Source organism: Eretmochelys imbricata, chromosome 1, assembly GCF_965152235.1.
Source record: "Eretmochelys imbricata isolate rEreImb1 chromosome 1, rEreImb1.hap1, whole genome shotgun sequence".
Lineage (NCBI taxonomy): Eukaryota > Metazoa > Chordata > Testudines > Cheloniidae > Eretmochelys > Eretmochelys imbricata.
In genome coordinates, this window is record NC_135572.1 from 131448325 (window position 1) to 131466494 (window position 18170).

Here is an 18170-nt window from a genome sequence, read left to right on the forward strand (position 1 = left end):
CTCTCATTGGGGCCTCTTTACCCTGGCTCCCTGCCCAGTCACTGCTGCTCCCCAATGAGTCCCACAGACCTGCACCCACCTGTGATGTCTGGACTGCAGTTACTCAGGTTTCTTCTCTTCATCTTCTGACTAGCCATGCCACTGCCTCCCAAAATTGCCCAGTAACTTCCTGGTTCAGCGTCCTTCCTCCTACCTGGTCAGGAAGAAGAGGATGTGCAGTGGGAAGAGGTTGATGGGAAATTGTAGTTCATGATAATATTTATAGGAGTACTTGTGGCACCTTAGAGACTAACAAATTTATTTGAGCATAAGCTTTTGTGGGCTACAGCCCACTTCATCAGATGCATAGGATGGAACATATAGTAAGAAGATATATATACATACAGAGAACATGAAAAGGTGGAAGACAGACCAGTCCTCTCTTACAGACAGCTCCCCAACCTGAAGGAAATACTCACCAGCGACCACACAACAAAAACACTAACCCAGGAACCTATCTTTGCAACAAAGCCCGATGCCAACTCTGTCCACATATCTATTCAAGGGACACCATCATAGGACCTAATCACATCAGCCACGCCATCAGGGGCTCATTCACCTGCACATCTACCAATGTGATATATGCCATCATGTGCCAGCAATGCCCCTCTGCCACGTACATTGGCCAAACCAGACAGTTTCTACGCAAAAGAATAAATGGACACAAATCTGACATCAGGAATCATAACATTCAAAAAACAGTAGGAGAACACTTCAACCTCTCTAGTCACTCAGGAAAACATTTAAGGGTGGCAGTTTTGCAACAGAAAAGCTTCAAAAACAGACTCCAATGAGAAACTGCTGAACTGGAATTAATTTACAAACTAGATACCATTAACTTGGGCTTGAATAGAGACTGGGAGTGGTTGGGTCATTACACAAATTGAATATATTTCCCCGTGTTAAGTATCCTCACACCTTCTTGTCAACTGTCTGAAATAGGCCATCTTGATTATCACTACAAAAGTTTTTTTTTTCTCCTGCTGATAATAGCTCATCTTAATGAATTAGCCTCTTAGATTTGGTGTGGCAACTTCCAACTTTTCATGTTCTCTGTATGTTTATATATCTTCTTACTATATGTTCCATTCTATGCAGCTGATGAAGTGGGCTGTAGCCTATGAAAGCTTATGCTCAAATAAATTTGTTCGTCTCTAAGGTGCCACAAGTACTCCTGTTCTTTTTGCAGATACAGACTAACACGGCTGCTACTCTGAAACCTGGTAATATTTATCTTCTTGTCTGGATTTGTAAGCAGTTAAAGATAGGTTTGGGACTCCATTGTGAATATTCCTTGTTGGACTTTAACTCGACAGACTAACTCATGTGAAGACTTCAAACTGTCTTGTCTTCAACAGGATTGTAATTCATATTAATGAACTCAAGTTACGATATTTATGTATTTATTTATTTTGCTGTGGACACAAGATCTTTGTACCTTCTTCTAGAAGCAGTGTCTCAGTCTGCTTCCTAACAAAACACTATCCCGCATATTTGTGTTAGAGAAGGAGGGGCCAACACCTGACACACATAATAAAGTATGTACTTAAGAAAAAAGTCAAATTTTCTACCTTGATAGTATGAGTCAACTTAAAAGGCATAATAATTGCTCTTTCTTCACCTTTTGTTCTTACTATAATAAGTGGGGATATGATGGCACTGAATTAGAGTAGCCATTGTGAAGACAAACACTGGTCTTTATCCTTAATATTTCTTACTTGTTCACCACCACTAGGAGGAAGATGAGGATCCTCGTACTTCTACTGTTTTATCACTATGCCACAAAGAATGCCAAAAGTTACCAAACTTCAAATCCCAACTTTATTTTAATCATGGTTGATGACCTTGGCATTGGAGATCTGGGATGTTATGGAAACAAAACTTTAAGGTTTGATAAAACAGTTGGAGGAGGGGGAGAGTGTACCATATCTGTGTATAGAGTATAGTGCATGCTTACAGATTTTAAATTTTTAAATACAGTTAGAGCTTCAGCACGGTTTCTTTTGTACAGAAAGATCAATCCTGTTTCTACAGTATGGACTGCTTATATTTGGCTTTCTTTGTGTCTTTACTGTTATAGGAAGAAATTTAGGTAAATATACATAGTCCTCCAAAAAGCTGCGTCACAAACAGAAAAAATCAATAGAAGATTGTGGTCCAAGCAAGAAAAATTAATGATAATTTTCTTTTAACATAATTTCAGAAGTATACATATTTTGAAGTAGTCTCAAAATTTTAACTTTGTGGAGAGCTTGTCATTACGCATTTGATTTACTGCAGTTCATCTTTAACTATGGCATGCTAATTAAATCCATTAAAGCAAATGTTAATATAGCTGACTAATTCAGAAATGTCTTCCCAACATGATTGTTGTCACCGGTTAGGTAAGATGTTGCGGTACTGGTGCAAAAAGCAAATAGGCGAAGCCTCCACATTTACATGAGTTTTTTCGTGTGTGCGAATCAAAACTGTGATTGAGTAAAGTAAAATATAATTTAAAGGCCCTTTCCTGTTAAATGAGTGATTATATGTAAACACTGAACATTTATATTGAAATACAGTATTACAAAATTAGAGCTTTTTAATAATATGAAAAATAATGGAAATATGTTAAATTCCTACAACTCATAATTATAGCTATATGCTTTTAATTATATACAAGACACTATGGTAACATATACATATAATTTGGGTACACCATATTGTCAATGTTTTAATAAGGTTTAATAAGGTGAACAGAATACTACTCCAAGATCAAATGTCTGGTTGTGCATTTAGTGTATTGTAAAAGTTGCAATAGATCAGAGGTGGGCAAACTACGGCCCGCGGGCCACATCTGGCCTTTGGGACCGTCCTCCCAGCTTCTGAGCTCCCAGCTGGGAGGGTCGCCCCCGGCCCCTCGCCCGCTGTCCCTCCTCCCTCACGCCCGCACACCTCAAAGGCTTTCCAATAAGCCTATCCTGCCGCTCTGAGCGGCATGGTAAGGGGGGGGGGGGGGAGGGTTGGCTAAGGGGCAGGAGGTCCCGGGAGGTAGTCAGGGGGCGGTTGGATAGGGTGGAGGTTCAGGAGGCGGGGCGGACAGGAGACAGGGAGCGGGGAGGTTGGATAGGGGGTGTGGTCCTGGGGGGACAGTTAGGGACGCGGGTTCTGGGAGGGGGCGGTCAGGGGACAAGGAGTGGGCGGGGTTTGGATGTCTCGGGGGGCCTATCGGGGCGGGGTGTGGTTGGGACAGTCAGGGGACAGGGAGTGGGGGGGGGTTGGATAGGAGGTGGGGTCCCGGGGTGGGGATGGATAGGGGTGGGGGTCCTGGGAGGAGGCAGTCAGGGGACAAGGAGTGGGGGGTTGGATGGGTCAGGAGTTCTGAGGGGGGCAGTCAGGGGACGGGAAGTGAAAGGGAGCGGATGGGGGTGGGGGCAGGCTGTTTCCGGAGGCACAGCCTTCGCTACCCGGCCCTCCATACCGTTTTGCAACCCTGATGTGGCCCTCCGGCCAAAAATTTGCCGACCCCTGCACTAGACCCATATGTTGACCATGGTCATCATTTTCAAAAATGCCTAAGTGACTTGGGAGCCTAAATTTCTTTGAAAGTTAGTGCAAATCAGATTCTTAAAACACTGAGGCACTTTTGAAAATTTTATCCCATGAGCTTTAATTTGACCATTTCCAGATAATCAATATGAAATTATTATATATGTTTATATTTTTTTTCCCTAGAACCCCCAATATTGACAAGCTAGCTAAAGGAGGAGTGAAATTTACTCAACACATAGCAGCATCTCCACTGTGTACCCCAAGCAGAGCAGCTTTTCTGACAGGCCGATACCCTGTCAGATCAGGTAAAATTCATTAATATTTCATTACCATTTATGTGGAATGGTTTTGCCTCTGACAGGAACTATTTTGCATTTTTTTGTCTTCTGCGCTGGTACTGGCTGCATGTGTCTTTATAATCACTGGATCAGATACTCAGTCAAGTGCCCAGCCAGGCTGTGTGCTTGTGAAAAGAGAGTGAAAATCTTCACCACCAAGCATATCCATGCCAAGTCCTCCTCTCCTCCTTCATTTTAAGAATCATGCAAGTGCATACAACTTTAACTTTGGCAGTTCTTGCTTGGCTAAGACTGTGGGTGCTTCACCATGACACCTTAACATTCCCGAATGTGTTTTTTAGCAAGGACTGTTATATTAATCAGATTGCTTGTTCATTAGTGATAACACATTTCCCGTTCTTGTTTCTGAGAATGAAAGCAAAGCATGTCTCAGGGTCCTGCTTAATACTTGTATGTTCTTTCCAATCAAGTAACAAGCTGCAACTGCAGCAGTCAGTGTAACCTGCTGGATTGATTCATAGTTTATTTTGTAAAGGAAGCTAATATGTAGTTGTTACCAATAGCACCTGCTATATTTAAAATTGCAAACAGCTTTCCACTGTGACCCTTGTTTTCATGTATTTCTGACTTTCTGAAAAATTCATTGTTTTTAGCTGAAAGTTTCACTGATTGCCCTGCCCTAAGTCATCTTTAATATCTTCATGTATCAATGAAAGAGTAAACATTCTTTTCTGTCAAATTTATAAAAGCTGTTCAATGGGGACTAATTGCAAATACTAGTGGAGACAGAGAACTAGTACCAAAGGACCCTGAGATATCAGAAGCATGTTCAGAAAATAACAAAGTGAGTTTCAACTTGCAATAATTCAGGCTAAAACATCTGAAGGACAGTAATCCAAAACCCAGATATTTAATGGGAGGGAGAAACCTGAAGAAAAGTAATGGTATAATAACAACAACAACAACTAATAATAATTAATAATAATTAATTAATTAATAATCCCCAGCTGGTGTAAAATAGTATGGCCCCAATAACCTTAATGGAGCTACATTGATTTATACCCTAACTGAGGACCTGACCTGAGATATCTAAATATGTCTTCAAATAAAATAAATAAAGTATTTTTGTAGAGAACACAACTACCTATCTTTTGAGCATGTTGATTGTGGGTGCGAAACTGAGGGCTAAGTTGAAAGTAAGGTTGAGATCTCTTTGAAGATTTGGTCCAATAGGTCTTTTCCATTTCTTGCTGCTACAATTACATATATATGGTGGGATCCATGAAGCAACAATGAGCATGTTTAGGTGCCTAGAATATCACAGGAACAAGACTGTGATCCACCAAGCTGAGCTAGGTGCCTAGGATCCCTATATAATGAATGGGGAGCTCCTAAGAACGTGGTCCACAGAAGCTAGCACACTAGGTGGGGACCCACCTAAACTAGCCAATGGGAGATGCTGACCAGATCGGTGTGTTCTCAGAGATAGGTGCCTAGGTTCAGGCTGCAGAAAGACACCTTGCTCTGCTTAGCAATCCCCAAATGGGAACCCACCCCCTGCAGTCAGATGGTTTAGGCATCTAAGTAGGGTGACCAGATAGCAACTGTGGAAAAAACAGGACGGGATGGGGAGTAATAGGCGTCTATATAAGAAAAAGTCCCCAAAAATGGGACTGTCCCTTTTAAAACAGGACATCTCGTCACCCTACATCTAAGGCATTAGTGAGGGAATGAGTTAGGTGCCTGCTTTTTTCCCACACAAAACACGGATTGCGGGGGAGATGGAGGCAGGGAAGTGGTGGCAGAAAAGTGCTCTAACCACGGAGCCAGTGCTTAATTCATGCCACGGCTTGCCAGGGCTCAGCCCTGGCACCTCTGGGCTTCCTATATCAGTTATAAATGTGAAAAAAATTGCTTGAGCCCTGGCACCTCTTTCAATTACAAATTAATTACTGCACTGAGCTATGGGATACTCTGATGTAGGGGGAATTGAACCCGGGTCTCCTGTATCCCACGTGAGTGTGCTAACCACTGGGCTGAAAGTTATAAGGTGGGCAGCAACTCCTGCTCTTCCTCAAGGACTTTGAATGGGACCCAATCCAGTATATGCACTCTGAGCACACCTACTGGATTGCGCCAAGCACAAAATTTATGCAGTTGAATGCCTGTCTTTCCCCAGTTTGTGAATCGCTCTGGGGCTTAGGCAGGAGATAGTCATCTGGACACCTAAAGTGAGGCAGCAGTGCACATGCCCAGAGGCAGAAAAGTAAATGCTTGGGGAACTCCTATGCTGCAAAACATAGGTGATGAGCAAGTTTGGGCATCTACAGAGTTCGGCAAGAGTTTTGTGGATCGCAGTGGAGCCAAAACTGGGACTTAGTACTTTTGTGTATCCCACCCTTAGTGCGTTGCTCTGAGGATTTCAAAAAAAAACTTCAGAAATGTCAATTAACCAAGCCTCACAACATAACCAAGAGGTAGATGGTATTAATAGTTTTACAGGTGAGTAAAATGAGGCAAAGAGATGTTGAGTGAGTTGCCCAAATTCATACAGAGAGTCAGATCTGGAAATAGAACCTCGGAGTGTTGACTATTGGTCCCCTGGTCTAACCACTACCCTGTGGTCCCTGACTCTTAAGGAAAGAAGAAATATTAAATCGTGCAATCCCAAATTCTGCTCTCAGAAGTACAGATATGTCATAGTAATGACCACAGAAATTTTCTGTCTGTTTGGCAGGGCCCACAGTAATTTGAGATTTTTCTCCATCTCTACTTCTCAGCTTTGCATAAAAGTGGAAAAATGACATGATTCAGCGGAAACAGACAATTCCCTGCCATTTGGTGCTATAGCTGCTGGTGGGAAAATGTCATTCTAGTGACACCACTTTTTAAAAAAAGTCTTTTTTTTTTTTTTATTTAGGAATGGCTGCATTGTCAAACATTGGTGTCTACTTGTTTTCTGCCTCTTCTGGTGGACTTCCCCCTGAAGAAATAACTTTTGTGAAGCTTTTGAAGCAGAAAGGTTATTCTACAGCTCTTATAGGTATGGCTGTTGATATATGTACAGCAACAACTATGTTATATAATAGCATATGTTTTATTATTCATTTAAATAAAAAGTGCACTTTCTACAGTGCAAGAAGTATTATATCGGTCACACAAAGTTGTTTTCTTCCACAATGCAATGAGTTTACTCCTGTAATACTTTTAGCTCACGAGAACTACAACACATTCAGAGAAAATTTGTGCATATGTGAAGCACTAATAATTTAGATATGTCTTCTTATTGATCTGTATTGACATAATACATAAGGTCTCAAACATCGGTCAGGGCCCCGTTGTGCAATGCAGTGTACAGACACAGAACAAAAGAAGGCCCCAAAGAACTTACAATCTAAGTTTAAAATGTGACAAGCAGTTGCAATAAACAGACAGTAACACAAAGTAACAGTAGTCACTGCACACCAGCTACTTAACCAATGCTATTATGGCGATTACATAACCAGTACTAATATGTTTGGACAAATAGAGACTGTTTAGGGTTATAATAATACTTTATTGTATTTAAGTGTATTGCATTTAAATACTGTGACGTGCTTTCCTAATTTGGGCAGTGAGACACTTCATATTGCTTGTGTTGGGAGGTTTCTGTGAGCTGATCACAAATGAAGTTCTATTGTTATTTAAGTATTTGTTATCTACAGGCCAGTCATTAACAGCATCATTTTCAAAGGTGTCTACTAATCTGGATACCTCCCTTTTTAGGTTCCCAAGTAGACATCTAGGGCCTGATTTTTAGAGGTTACTTGACATCATTTTGAGTTGTGGGTTCTTAGTACCTCTAAAAATCAGGCTTAAATGTATTCCAGCTTTTAAAGCAATAAAATAATAAATCCTTGTCAAACTCTTCAAAACAAGGTGATATGTTCTGACAAATTCAGAACAGGAAAATGTCAGCTGTGTTGTTTAATACAAGCTACACTGCAAATACAGTAACATTAATATAATTCACAGAGTCACCATAAAAGTTTAACACAGTTTGATTCCCTGCAGTCTGTATACAATTTAAGGCTGCAAACAATTCATTTTTCTGTTTGTAATAAGCAGCCACATTTACTGTAGCTTATTTTCTGGAGGCTGACTTACATAATGCTTACTCTTCTTCACTACTTTCACTGTGACATGACAACCTTCCATGTAGATCACCAGAAGATCAACATGATGTTATAATGAGGGATTTCCTCCAAGTGTCTAAATGATAAGTTCTGAAACCATAAGATGCAATATTACCATACATTTAAAGCATAATGAAGCCTTCAGAAAATCAAGAAGAGTCTTCAAACTAAGGAAAGAGCATATGTAAATGAAAAAGGGAAATACTGTAGATTTAAATTGCAGAAGACAGATTTCACTGCCCAACATGCCCTTCTCTGCCTGCTGATATTCTCATCATGTCATCTTGGCAGGTCAGGGAGACTTTGCTTGGTTCAGTCTAACTCAGTGGTTCCCAAACATTTATTGTCACAACCTCCACAAGTGACAGATTAATATCTCCATGTTTCCTTGCACTAAGAAGTTGTACTGCCACTGTGTTTTAGTCCATTGTGTCTCATTTCTTTTCTCTCTGTTTTTCCTACTCTCTTGTATTTTTCTTTTCCATCTCTTTCTTTTTTCTTTTATCTTTGATGCACACATTTTCGTGCTTTTTTAATCTATAAATATATTTTATATGTACAGTTTTATACCTCCTTGCTACCCCCCCCCCCATCACCTCCAGAAGGCAACATATACACTTAAGTGGCAAATATCCTTTGGTCACTCCATAGATCAGAGTTGTATGTGGTCCCATTGAACGCAGCTCAGCTGTGGAATGATCAAAGAATCTTGAGCTGGCAAGCTGGCATCTGAGCCTATAACCCAGAGGTGGGCAAACTATGGCCCATGGGCCATATCTGTGCAGAGGCACAGCCTTCCCTACCTGGCGCTTCATATCGTTTCGCAACCCAGATGTGGCCCTCAGGCCAAAATGTTTGCCCACCGCTGCTCTACTAGCTAGAAGTGAAATGCAGAGCTTCACAATTTCAATCTTAGGCCCATATGCCACTGTGACAATATCGAGAAATTCAATACATTGGGCCATAGTGTGGTTTTTGTAACTTGTCCTGTTAAAGTACATGTATTGGTCCACAGCAGTAGTGACCAAAGACATTCTGTCTATAGAGAACTGTGTGCCTTTGAGGGTTGAGGGGGCTATCCTGATAGCAAGGGACATCACTTGTGACATATTGAGTGTGGGAGCCATAAATGCCTCCAGTTCACTGGGGCAAGCACTGTGAGCAATGCCTGTAATTGTCAGGCCCTATGGTCTCAAACCCAGGTGCCTGGAGTTATCACACTCTAGTCCTCTACTTGGCAGCTCACAGACTGCAGCTGAGACCAGGGTCCATGAAGCCCAAGTGGGGCATAAGCTCTGACCTACACTCTGATTGGGAGCGGTGCAAGGCTCCTGACTGGGCTGCAGCCTTTATTTAAGCCAGAGGAAGAAACAGGAAGTTGTCTGTACAACTGAGCTTTACCCTGCCTAGGACTGCTGGTCTGGTGTTTATCTGTTCCCGCCTTCTGATTCTTACCTCTTGGTAACTGACTCTTTATGTCTGCCTTCCAGTTTGTCTCTCATTTTTGATCTCCTGGTGTTCGAGCCTGGCCTGATTCCTGGTAGTTGGCTCCTGGCCCTTTGACTCATGCCAGACACTAATCACTAGGCCAGGCTTCCCACACCCCAACCCTGATGGTAATTTCTCCTATGAGTTGCAGCACATGCTCCTCCTAGCGCTGGCCTAAGACTACCAGTTGGTGTGCAAAGAGAACTAAACCCTAGTCTTGTGCTTACCTCACCCTGTTTTGGATGTTTGATGGTGCTATGCTTTTTGGAGGGTATATAATAGAGCTGGTTGGAACATTTTTGGCAAAATGTTGTCATTTTGTCAAAAAATGCTGTTTCACTGAAACATTTGACAGAGACATTGATTCTGATGAAGTTTTCATCTAGAAGGTTTCTGAGATCCAAGATTATCTCATCACTTCTGACCAGAGAGAGATTAGGACCAGAACAGAAAAATAGCTGTTTTGACACAATTTCATTTTGTGAAAATGTTCAGAAGGTTTATTGCATGTTGGACGGAAAACAAATATCAAAATCACAAAAGTTGTCATGAAATGGAATTTCTGTCTTCTGGTCAGGTCTAATCTTTAGTGCTGTTGGGAATGGGAAAGACAGGATGGACATGCACCTATATCTTAGGCTCATGAATTATCAACATCAGGGACAGTTTTACTTCGTGCAAATTCAGAAGTTGTGTGATGTGGAAGGAGGAGAGAAGTTCCACCTATCTTCTGTTCACTCATATGTGCTTGTATGGAGGCAGTGCTGGAATCCTGCCTAAGACAATGATTTGCAATCCACCCTAGATCTTTTCTCAGGCACCTATCATAGCCTGGGACTTTCCCTCAACAGTGTGAAGACTAAGGTGCTCCATCAGCCTGCCCCAGCACAAATTGCCCACCTTTTCCCACAAATTGTCATCAGTGGTGAACCCCTGGAAAATGCTGAGCATTTCCCTTACCTTGATAGCCACCTCTTTCAGACAGCCAATCTTGATGTGGAGATTGAACATAGGATCCGTTGTGCCAGTGCATTCTTCAGAAAGTTGCTCCATTGTGTCTTTATTGACAGAGATCTGCTAATGGAAACTAAGATCCTAGCCTACAATGCAGTAGTCATCCCCACTCTTTTTTATGGGTGTGAGACATGGGTGACAGACTGAAGCTATCTTAAGCATCTGGAGTGGTACCAAGCGTGCTAGCTTAGGTAGATTCTCCGTATCAGATAGGAAGACCATCGCACCACTGCCAGTGTTTTCTCTGCAGGTAGCATCACCAGTGTTGAGGCGAAGATTATGTAACATCAAATTTGCTGGGCTGGTCATTGTGTATGGATGGCTGACGCTCATCTTCTGAAGCAAGTCCTCTTTTCTCAACTTAGTCATGGTAAGAAGACCCCTGGGGAACAGAGGAAATGCTACACGGACTCCCTGAAAGTATATCTTAAGAAGGTATGCATTAATTTCATGAACTGGGAAGAGCTGGCTGGCAATAGACTGCAATGGCATTGCATCATACATCAAGCCTTAGCCTGTTTTGAAGAGAATCACCTTGTTCAAGAGTCTGAGAGAGAACAGAGGATGAAGGAAAGTGTACAGCATCCCGGCTAACAATTGTGCTCTCTCCAAGCAACCACCTGTCACACGTGGAAAAACCTGTAGAGCAGGGATTGGACTCCTCAGCCATCTTAAGTCTGATCAATGACTTTTCCTTCTGGCAGACATCATCTTCATATTGAGGGACAGCCAACGATGCTTGTATGGAGAGAATGCTGGAATCCTGTCTAGAACAATTTTTTTTAAAGATCACAACTTACACTGCTGTGAATTTACAGATCATTTTGTGATATTTGACTTAAACTGCCATGTACTGGATCACTGGAATACACTACTTAAAATTTTGTTGTTCTTGTTCCTGACAACTATTAGATGCAAATCATTAAAGTTACAGGAATAAAAGCATACATTAAATCAAAGCATACATTAGCCCTGTCTAATGATTGGTTAAGATTCTGTTCAGCTATATCAGTGTAAGTCTGCAGGCGATGCTGTTGTTTATGACCCATTATTGTATTACATAACACCTCGTGGCCCCAACCAAGAATGGAGGTAAATTGTGCTAGACACTGTATAGACACAAAGCAAGGAATAGTACTTGTCCTGAAGAGTTATCTTTATAAATAAAGGTTCTAATTTGGCATGAACGGAATTTACACATAAAGCAGAGCATTGTATTTTAGAACAGAATCTGGTCCACTCTGTTCCTATCTTGACCAGCGCTCAGGCTTATGGGAAAAAATCATTCTGTATCACTTAAATGCAAAGAAAATGAACTTAAGGGATGTGTATATATGAATTTTGTTATTTGTTTATTTATTTACTTTTTAAAAAAAGATCAGGAGAAGGAATCTTTCATGCAAATATAGTGAGTGACTGGCATTTTAAAGACCCGTATGATCCCTTGTATAAATAAATACTTAGTATATTTTAAATATCTACCTGTCTGGAACAGCTCCAGTTACTGTGTTTTAGAAATAAATTCAATGGAAATTATTTACCTGATAGATCACAATGATTAACAGTTGCAACAAATCCACAAAGAGACTTTTTGGAAAACTGGTAGAGACCATTTCACCAGGAGCTAATATAAATAAGTATATTAGTATTAAGTAAGGGGCCTTAGCTACGCATGAACAGAGTGTACATTTTCAAAGCTAACTAACTGTTATTGGTCTGTTGCTCTGCAGTAGTCTCTCAAGCCCACCTAATGGTTACCTAAGGAGCTTCAGACATGATGCAAAGTCTTTGAGGATGAAGGTATAAACAAGGGGTGGGAGAGCGATAAGCATCCACATAATAAATGAGGGAGAAATGCCAGTCCTAAGGTGTCAGTTTCCCTTATGCAGAGGGGCATATACTACAAATGGGGCTATTAAACTGCATAAATGTTGTATGTGCTTGTTTCCTTATAGGAAAGTGGCATCTTGGGATGAACTGTAACAGCAGGGATGACTTCTGTCATCACCCCCTCAATCATGGATTTGATTACTTCTATGGGCTCACCGTGACCAGTCTTAGGGACTGCAAACCAGGGGAAGGCAGCGTGTTTGTGGCAGGGATTCGAGCATATTTTGCCACTCCACTTCAGCTCATCGGCATCACCCTAATCTCTTTGGAGGTGCTGCATTATATTGACCTCCTCAGAATACCCCGTGGAGCACTGCGCTACTTTTTTTTAATATCCACAGTTTTATTTGGACTTTTGCTCATTTTCTTTTATACTTTTCCATATCTAAACTGCTTTTTGATGAGGAACCACCAGATTATCCAGCAGCCACTGTCCTATAAGAACCTTACTCAAAGATTGACGGAAGAAGCTGTACAGTTTATAGGAAGGTAGGTTGGTTTAGTCATGTTATGACTTCATGCCAGCATTTTACTGCCATAGTACGGCTTAAATATATACATATATATGTATAGACTGTTGAATGAAGGAAACAGGGTCATTATGGTAATACTATCATTTTTCTCTAGATTTAACCGGTCACCAGGAATCTTATCTTTAATGAAAGTGAACCATTTAACAATTGGATACATATGACAGGCTAAGAAATGTAGGTGCACATCTGGGAGACTCATCTCACTGTCCTCCATAATCTCTTCAGTATTTTGTGTTAGAGGCATAATTGTTTTTCCCAGGCAAAATACAAAGACCCAGATTTTAAAAGGTATTTATGTGATGCTCTTTTCAGCATTGTAATACCTTAACTGATTAAGGAACCTAAATCTCATTTTTAGACGTGACTGACTTTCAGTGAGCTTTTGGCTCCAAAGTGCCAACGGCCCAGATCCTCAAAGGTATTTAGGTGCCTAACTCTCACTGATATCAGTTATATTGTTTATATTTTCATGTTTAAAAATAACAAGATACCTTCATAGGTAACATTCTACTAAGCAGTAAATATAAGGTTGGGTCCTGTATTCTTCTTTATAAGTTCAGTGTGACTTAATAAATATAGGACATTGTTGCTGAAACTCAACATCTTTTGAAATGTGATTCAAAGTGTTCTCAATATTCCAAAATGCCATGTTAGATAAGTTAGCACAGTTCTAGATATGTGATCTCTGAGCATGCTGGCCTGGAAAAGTGTTGGTTGTATGTGGCCTTTTGGGTACATCCATTAAATTAGACTTCTGTGGTCTAAACTTTTAAGAGAAAATAATGATTTGGGGTGCCTTAATTTTGGGGAGACACCATTCATAAATGTAAATGAAGTTGTATTGCATTATATTTCATACTAGTGTTTAGAACTGCCAGAGAAGAGAAATCCAGATCATAAGTTGGTCTAACTTGGCATAGCTTTGTTGATTTCATTGGCGCTAAACTGATAAATTAAGGATCTGGTCTGATATTCTCAATATAATTCCCAGACAAAAAGATGTTAAGTTGGAATTAATAGCACATTATTTAGAGTATTTAGGGTAAATTATGTTCTGGCCTTAAACCCTATGACTCTAGGTGCAATTAGATAGTGTCAGAACCAGTGTATGAAAACAAATACTAATTTTGTTGCTGATGCCAATTATATAGAGGCAGGTCAGTTCACTTTATATTATATTAATTCTAATTATCATTTTCCCCAAGAGCAGGTTTATATACATACGGTATAAACCTATCAAAATATACACGAGGCATTATGTTATATTTGGAAGTATAATAGTAATGGATTCTAATTATTTCATGTTAAGTTCAATGCAGTGTTGTAGCCATGTTGATCCCAGGATAATAGAGAGGCAAGGTGGGTGAGGTAATATCTTTTATTGAACCAATTTCTGTTGGCGAGAGAGACAAGCTTTTGAGCCACACAGAGCTCTTCTTCAGGTCTGGGAAATGTATCCACAGTGTCACAGCTAAATGCAAAGTGGAACAGAAACCCATGCAAGGAATCATTAAACAATTAAAACCCATACTCATTGGGGACCACATCCCGAAAAAAATCTTTCATGACCCCCCACTTCTGGCCTTCACATCACCCCTCAACCTCTCCAACCTCACCATCAGAAGCAAGCGCCCCTCAGACCAGGGCACACCAACTCAAAGTGACACCAGATCCTGCCAGAATAACAGATGCAAAACCTGTAGACATAGCCCCACTATTTCTAGATCAACACCCCCCGACAATACACCTTTCAAGATCCATGGGTCCTACACATGCCTATCACAACATGTGGTGTACCTCATATGGTGCACTAAATGCCCCAATAGCAACTATGTGGGTGAAACCAGATAATCACTATGCTCTAGAATGAACTCACACAGGAAAATGATAAAAGCCCAAAACAAAAAAATATCTCTCCTGTGGGTAAACACTTTTCACAAAGTGATCACTCTATATCTGACCTCTCAGTCCTCATCTCAGTGGAAACCTGCACAACTCTCAAAAATCAGGGCTGGGAGCTTAAATTCATAACTTTGCTACATACTAAAAATCATGCACTGAGTAGACATTGAATTTATGGCTTATTACAACAGGATATCACCCATTAACACCCCCTCCGCTCCCCCCCCCCAAAATCCCCCCTGTGACTGGAGAGGTGTTAATTGGCTACTTCACCTTGAATGGTCCCTTGAAATATGTTTAACTACTTATGCTAAACCAGTGGTTCTCAAAGCCGGTCCGTTGCTTGTTCAGGGAAAGCCCCTGGCAGGCCGGGCCGGTTTGTTTACTTGCCACATCTGCAGGTTCGGCCAATCGCAGCTCCCACTGGCCGCGGTTCACTGTTCCAGGCCAATGGGGCTGCGGGAAGCAGCACGAGCCGAGGGATGTGCTAGCCGTCCTTCTCGCAGCCCCCATTGGCCTGGAGCGGCGAACTGCGGCCAGTGGGAGCCGCGATCGGCCAAATCTGCGGACGCGGCAGGTAAACAAACCGGCCCGGCCTTCCAGGGGCTTTCCCTGAACAAGCAGCGGACACGCTTTGAGAACCACTGTGCTAAACAATCTGCTCCACCTTTGTATCTAGCTGTGATGCTTTGAGTACATTTTCCAGACCTTAAGAACTCTGTGTAAGCTCAAAAGCTTATCTTTCTCACCAACAGAAGTTGATTCAATAAACAATATTACCTCAGCCACCTTGTCTCTGCAATGCTAAGTTCAGTGCAGTTATCACTTATGCCTAAGGATACGATTCTGTCACAGAGGTCACTGATTCTGTGATTTTCCAGGACCTCCATGACTTCTTCTGGGGCAGAGCTGGAGCACCAGCCCCAGGGCTGAAGCAGCAGTTGGGGTTGGGTCAGTCCAATGGGGCTGGAGCAACAGCTGTCAGTCACTGCTGCAGGAGCAGCAGCAGAGCTGGAGCAGTGGCCAGCAGTCAGTGCTGGGGCCGCTGGAGCAGTGGTCCGTGGGGCTGCCAGAGCAGTGGTCCCTGGGTTGCCAGAGAAGCAGTTCCAGGGGCTGGTGGTCAGGAGCGGTGGTCTCCGGCCTGCCGGAACAAATGCTGGAGTTCATCCCCGAGGCTGCTGGAGCAGCTGGGCAGTGGACTAACTGCCGGAGAAGCGGTCCCCGGTACCGTCGGAGCAGCAGCCAGTGATCATCCCCAGGGCAGCTGGAGCAGTGGTCTCTGGGGCCGGCAGAACAGCAGCCAGCAGCTGTCAACTGGGTTGCCAGGGCAGCAGCCAGAATTCAGTCCTGGGCCCGCTGGAGCAGCTGGGCAGTGTGCTGACCACTGGAGCAGTAGTCCCTGGACGTTTGGAGCAGCGACCCCCCCTGGAGCTGGAGTGCCCCTGGAGCTGAAGTTGGGTCAGCACCCCTGGAGCTGGAGCAGCAGGGGCCTGGAGCAGATTGAGTTTCAAAGCCCATCTGCTGAAATCACAGTCTTCTATGAATTTTTGTTTATTGCCCCTGACCTGTTCCAGACCTTTAGTAAGAAAGAATCTCAACCTTCCTTATACCTCATCAGCACGTCGTTTAGTAAATGCTCTGGTGCAATCCAAAATTTCAAAATGTCCGAGGCATATTTTAAACTTCTTTGGAATTGGCAGAGTAAAAGCACCTCCATGTTTTTTCAGTATACCTCTCTCTACTAAACTCACATGGCTGACTACCATCATGGAAAAAACAAGTGAAATCAGACTTTTGGAAAAATTATATTTGCATAGTTAAAATTGGCTCATAACTGAGAGTTATGGTAATAATGCTACTTAAGCATTTTTCATGCAGATACAGATGAAGCCTCTGCTCTAAAGTCATGGATTGTATAACCATAATTCTCTGAAGTCTGTGGTGACAGCTAATAAACATATCATTAAAAGAAATTACCTTTTATCCTATTCTATTCCAGTCACAATTTGCGTAGTCAAAGCCCTGAAACACATTTATAGCATACACCAGTTTAGCTCTCATCCTATTTAGTACAGCTGTGAGTTAAAGCTTTTTGATGTTTCACCAAGGCTTAAAAGCAGGCACCAGGCATACTGTACAGGTCTCATTTTGTACCAAAAATTACTATGTTCTTAATTCTAGAATTTAAAGAACTCTGAAATCAGATGCTTTTCATGACTCCCAAAGAAACTAACTAGCTGATTAAGGCAAGACACTCATGTACTTGGATATAGTTTAAAAATTGTATACATATGAATGTATCTGTACAGTTTAAAAAAACCTGACGAATTAATATCTGATTGAGCACCAGTTGAGCACTTTACTTGTATGTTTGCCCCTTCCGTCTGCCCTCTTCTGTTTTGTTGTTTCAGAGTGTAAGTTATTTAAGGAAGGAACCATGCACTCTTGTGTTTGTACAGCTTCTTACACTCTGTGGGTGAACCTGTTAATAATAATAATAATAATCATTAATAATAATAATAATTTAGGAATCATTTTGTCAGCAAGCTAGATCTGTGACACAGTTTGCTAGTGACAGATTGCATTATAAATGGAGCAGTTGTAACAAGCATTGGATCTGTATTTCTGTATTGGGTTCCATGCATGTTTGGTTTTTCAGTTACAAAAAAACTGTGGGTGGATAAGGAATCTTAAATGTTCTTTTTGCCAGAAAGAATCATTCAATTTTTTTTTTTTTTTTTTGGTGGGGGAAAAGTCTGCATATATGCCCATAAACTGCAAGGAAAGTATAACTGTGTGTATGAATACTGTGTATCGTAAGCATTTAAAACTGACATGGGTATTAAATTGTAGATATCAAAAACATATTGGCAATGTGACTGCTTGGAAAAATCATTTAACATAGGCAGAGATAACAAAGACACATCCTAGTTTAAAATATCTTCCTAGTCACAGCCAAGTTTCCCATTTACTCACTCACACCACTGTTTTTTTATAAGCCCCCCCAAAATGGTCCACACTTCCTTTTTCTGGTCAAAATATTGCAAGTGTGAGATGTTTAGCTTATTTTAGATCATATCTTTTAAAAATCAGAAAGATTTTGAAGAAAACAGCCAGGTTTTTAAGCACAATGAAAGTGTACAAGAAAAATGAATTTCTGACACAAAGACCCAATCTAAGGAGCTTATCCTGCTTCCATGAAGTCAATGCAAGTTTTGCCGTTTACTGCTAAAGGAGCAAGATTGAGACCTAAATGAAATTTGTACAATCGGTACAGCCAAAGAGTGATAGTCCGATCT

General features: G+C 41.5%; 1 protein-coding gene across 7 annotated transcripts in view; it reads left to right on the forward strand.

Annotated features, from left to right (window-relative positions):
• Positions 1 to 18170, forward strand: part of STS (steroid sulfatase) — a 179278-nt gene that overhangs the window by 39218 nt on the left and 121890 nt on the right. For 6 of the 7 annotated variants that reach the window (XM_077815395.1, XM_077815374.1, XM_077815428.1 and 3 more), the window contains 4 exons: positions 1775 to 1927; positions 3754 to 3875; positions 6790 to 6912; positions 12502 to 12925. In XM_077815395.1, the coding sequence (XP_077671521.1) occupies positions 1782 to 1927; positions 3754 to 3875; positions 6790 to 6912; positions 12502 to 12925 (815 nt within the window). In that variant the 5' untranslated portion in view covers positions 1775 to 1781. The remainder of the gene's footprint in view (positions 1 to 1774; positions 1928 to 3753; positions 3876 to 6789; positions 6913 to 12501; positions 12926 to 18170) is intronic. The other variant, XM_077815421.1, reaches the window with a different exon arrangement.